Source organism: Rhopalosiphum maidis, chromosome 1, assembly GCF_003676215.2.
Source record: "Rhopalosiphum maidis isolate BTI-1 chromosome 1, ASM367621v3, whole genome shotgun sequence".
Classification (NCBI taxonomy): Eukaryota; Metazoa; Arthropoda; class Insecta; order Hemiptera; family Aphididae; genus Rhopalosiphum; species Rhopalosiphum maidis.
The window spans coordinates 38,053,615-38,056,718 of record NC_040877.1 but is presented as its reverse complement, the minus strand read 5'-3'; the positions used below and the strand labels follow the sequence as shown (position 1 = coordinate 38,056,718).

The 3,104-nt window shown below is 26.4% G+C and overlaps 1 protein-coding gene across 1 annotated transcript; it reads right to left on the bottom strand.

Annotated features, from left to right (window-relative positions):
* Positions 1–448: 448 nt before the first annotated feature.
* LOC113549025 lies at positions 449–2,381 on the bottom strand. The gene is made up of 5 exons (XM_026950168.1): positions 2,320–2,381; positions 2,114–2,237; positions 1,842–2,043; positions 1,668–1,782; positions 449–705 (listed from the first exon to the last, which is right to left on the bottom strand). The coding sequence occupies exons 1-5, from the start codon at positions 2,379–2,381 to the stop codon at positions 576–578; spliced, it is 633 nt and encodes a 210-aa protein (XP_026805969.1). The 3' UTR covers positions 449–575.
* Between the last annotated feature and the right edge of the window lie 723 nt (positions 2,382–3,104).

Here is a 3,104-nt window from a genome sequence, read left to right as displayed (position 1 = left end):
CATTGTACAATAGAACAGTTACATACTTTCCATCTTTTTTTTTATTTCAATTAAAGTTTTCTATGTTAACTTAACAAGTTGAACTAATTGGTTAACTTACTTATTTGTTATTATCGATAAGCAATCAACACATAAAAAATAAAAAACACTAATATGCACTCATAAAATCATTCACTAAAAATATTATTTCTTACAAAATATATATATATATATGTATGCTTAATAAGTGTAAACAATTAATATTTTTATAATTTATTATTAAATGCCTAATACATATTTTTTTTTAAGTTTATACTTTTATTATTATAAATAGACAGTCAGTGTATCTAAAAAATGATAACACAAAGGAAAATATTTAATATAGTTTCAATTTATACTGCTATTAAATTTCTTTTTAAATTAAATGATACTTAGAATTACAAATCAGAAATTATATTTTGAACTTGTAATTAAAATAAGGCAGTATTTAGAAATATTTAATTATATACTTTGAATGTTACGTATCATACCCATGAATAATTAAAATAATTTTTACTAAATAAATGAATTATAAATATTTAATTGTACATGATTTGTTAAGAATGTTCTTGAATAACTCTATTCAATTCTTCATCTCGTTTTTGTTTGGTATGCGACATAAACTGATCCAGTTGTTGGTCTAAATCTTCTTTGGAAAATACTTGTTCTTTACGAGGAAACTGATCCCTGTAAAACATACATAAAAAATAATTATGAAGATTTTAAAATAATATATAATATTACAATTCATTACTATTAATTACATTTATATACAAATAAATTATTTGTTTTACAAACAGCCACCAAAACTAAATAGCAAATAGTCAATCGATCAAGTAATTTATTAAACAATAAGTTTATTACATTGAATTAAGAATAAATAATAAATAATTGACATTATATTAATACTGACTTTAATGAACAGTCTTCACGATAAAAAAAACAAGGCTGAAATGCTTGAAAAAACTGTGTATGAAAGCAGTATGCGAGTGACAATTTTGTATTATTTGTAATAGGTAGACAATAAAAATGAAAATACTAAAAGACAAAGTGTAATTGGGCCCATAGATCCAATAATACCACCATGTTATATTAAAATGGAACTGACGACTAAAAGCAATTTATTGACTTATTATCTTATTTTATGTCTTTTTAGGATGTTTGAACTCTGGTTTTTGAATCAATTTTAAACAATATAAGAATAAAATATTTTTTTTTAACTGAAGTCCAATGCAACTAGTAAAAACTTTTTATCTTTCAATATAAATAGATTCAAAATCTGACTGTGAGAGTTTCTTCTTAACATTATAGTTTTGATGTTGATATTTCAATTTATATAGGCATTTGTTATTTATAGCAATAATACGTTATAAGATAATTTAATTCTTAATTTGAGTTACCAACTTATTTTTAAATATAATGATAAGATGACATTTAATCACTTATAACATTGATCGAAAAAATGTATAAAATGTTTTGAACATTATTTTTATAAGAATTAAACTGATTGTAAACTATTTTTTATATTTGTAATTTTAAATAGATTTTTATTTTATACTAATATCAAATTTTATTTATGATTAAAATTATTAATTTAAATTTACGACTTATAATAACTATTTAATAAATGCAAAGATCTCATAACTAACCTCTGTTTTGATATTTTCCGCTTTTTAGATTTAGAAACCTTAGGAATTCCTGGAATATTTCCATTTGTGTTTACATTGAGTTTAACAGGTTCACGTGTTTTAGTCTTAGGGCCTCCTAAAATAAATAGTTTACTGTGTAATGCAAATATAAATTAAATATGGACATCACATTACTTCTTCTCCTTATTCTCCTTCTATCTTCCACCACTGGAACTCTTCCTATACTTAGTCTTTCATGAACAGGAATACCTAATCGATCTGTTGATCTTATCATATCATGTATAATAGTATTATACATGCGATTGTCGATTTCAGGTCTTGGAGGAGGTAAGGGTGGCGGAAGCGGTACTCGAAGTCGTTCTCTACCCACAAATTCCTACAACAGTAAAAATATATAAGTGAAATATTTGTAGGTAACGACAATCTAATGAAGAATTAAAACATACCTGATTTAACAATAAGGAAGCTGCCACTTCGGGTCTACGTTCCATGTTAAATGAAAGAATTCGATGTTTTCTCACAAGTTCATCATCTGCAGTTGGTTTAGATTTTTTTTGTATTTGTGTGAACCTATGTAAAAAAAAAAAACAGTCAAATTAAATAACAAACATAAAAAATAATCATTTACGAAGAACAAAATCTTGTACGGTACCTGTCATTTAAGCTCATTCCAGTATTTTTGACCAGTAAATTGTTTTTTCTTGTTGTCGACATAGCTGAAGCCGCTTACAGAATACCGATCAATATTAATACCAACAAAAAATGCTTTAAAGACGGTTTGTCATGGTCTTCGCGATGTATGCGTGAACGTCGACTTTCCTGGATGCCAATAAAGTCGTACCAAACACAAAAACAAAATAGCGCGGGATAATTAGTACACACAATTCAATAATAAATCACTGTAAATGGCGTACGAACTACGAATATGCAGTAGTAAACCAAACACAAAAATACGACACGATTAAAAATAAATCACAACGATCAATGATTAGAAAATGAAATCATAAGTCTGACACGTATAAAAGGTGTAAATAACAATTGTTTAGGTGCTATTGAATATATACAATACTTAATGTATATTAATTGATGTTACAATTAAGTACAACATTTACAACAATTTTCGGAATATATGATGATAATAAACGAACGAGTTCGGAACTCTGGTGATCCCGTGTCTCGGTAATAGATAAATAGATAATGGTTAAATACAAAGCATAGTAAAGTTACCAATCTACCATCATGGTTATTGTTTTGTACCTTAAATCGTGGTTACCACAATTGTGGTTAAATGTGAGTCGCGGTTGTGGTTCGTGATAAAGAAAAACATTTTATCAATTGGCTATCAGCTGCCAAATTTACCAGTTCAATATTCAAGCTGCCATGTTTATTCTACATATCTGTGATTCTATGTAATGTCAGCTCACAATATATCTGTGA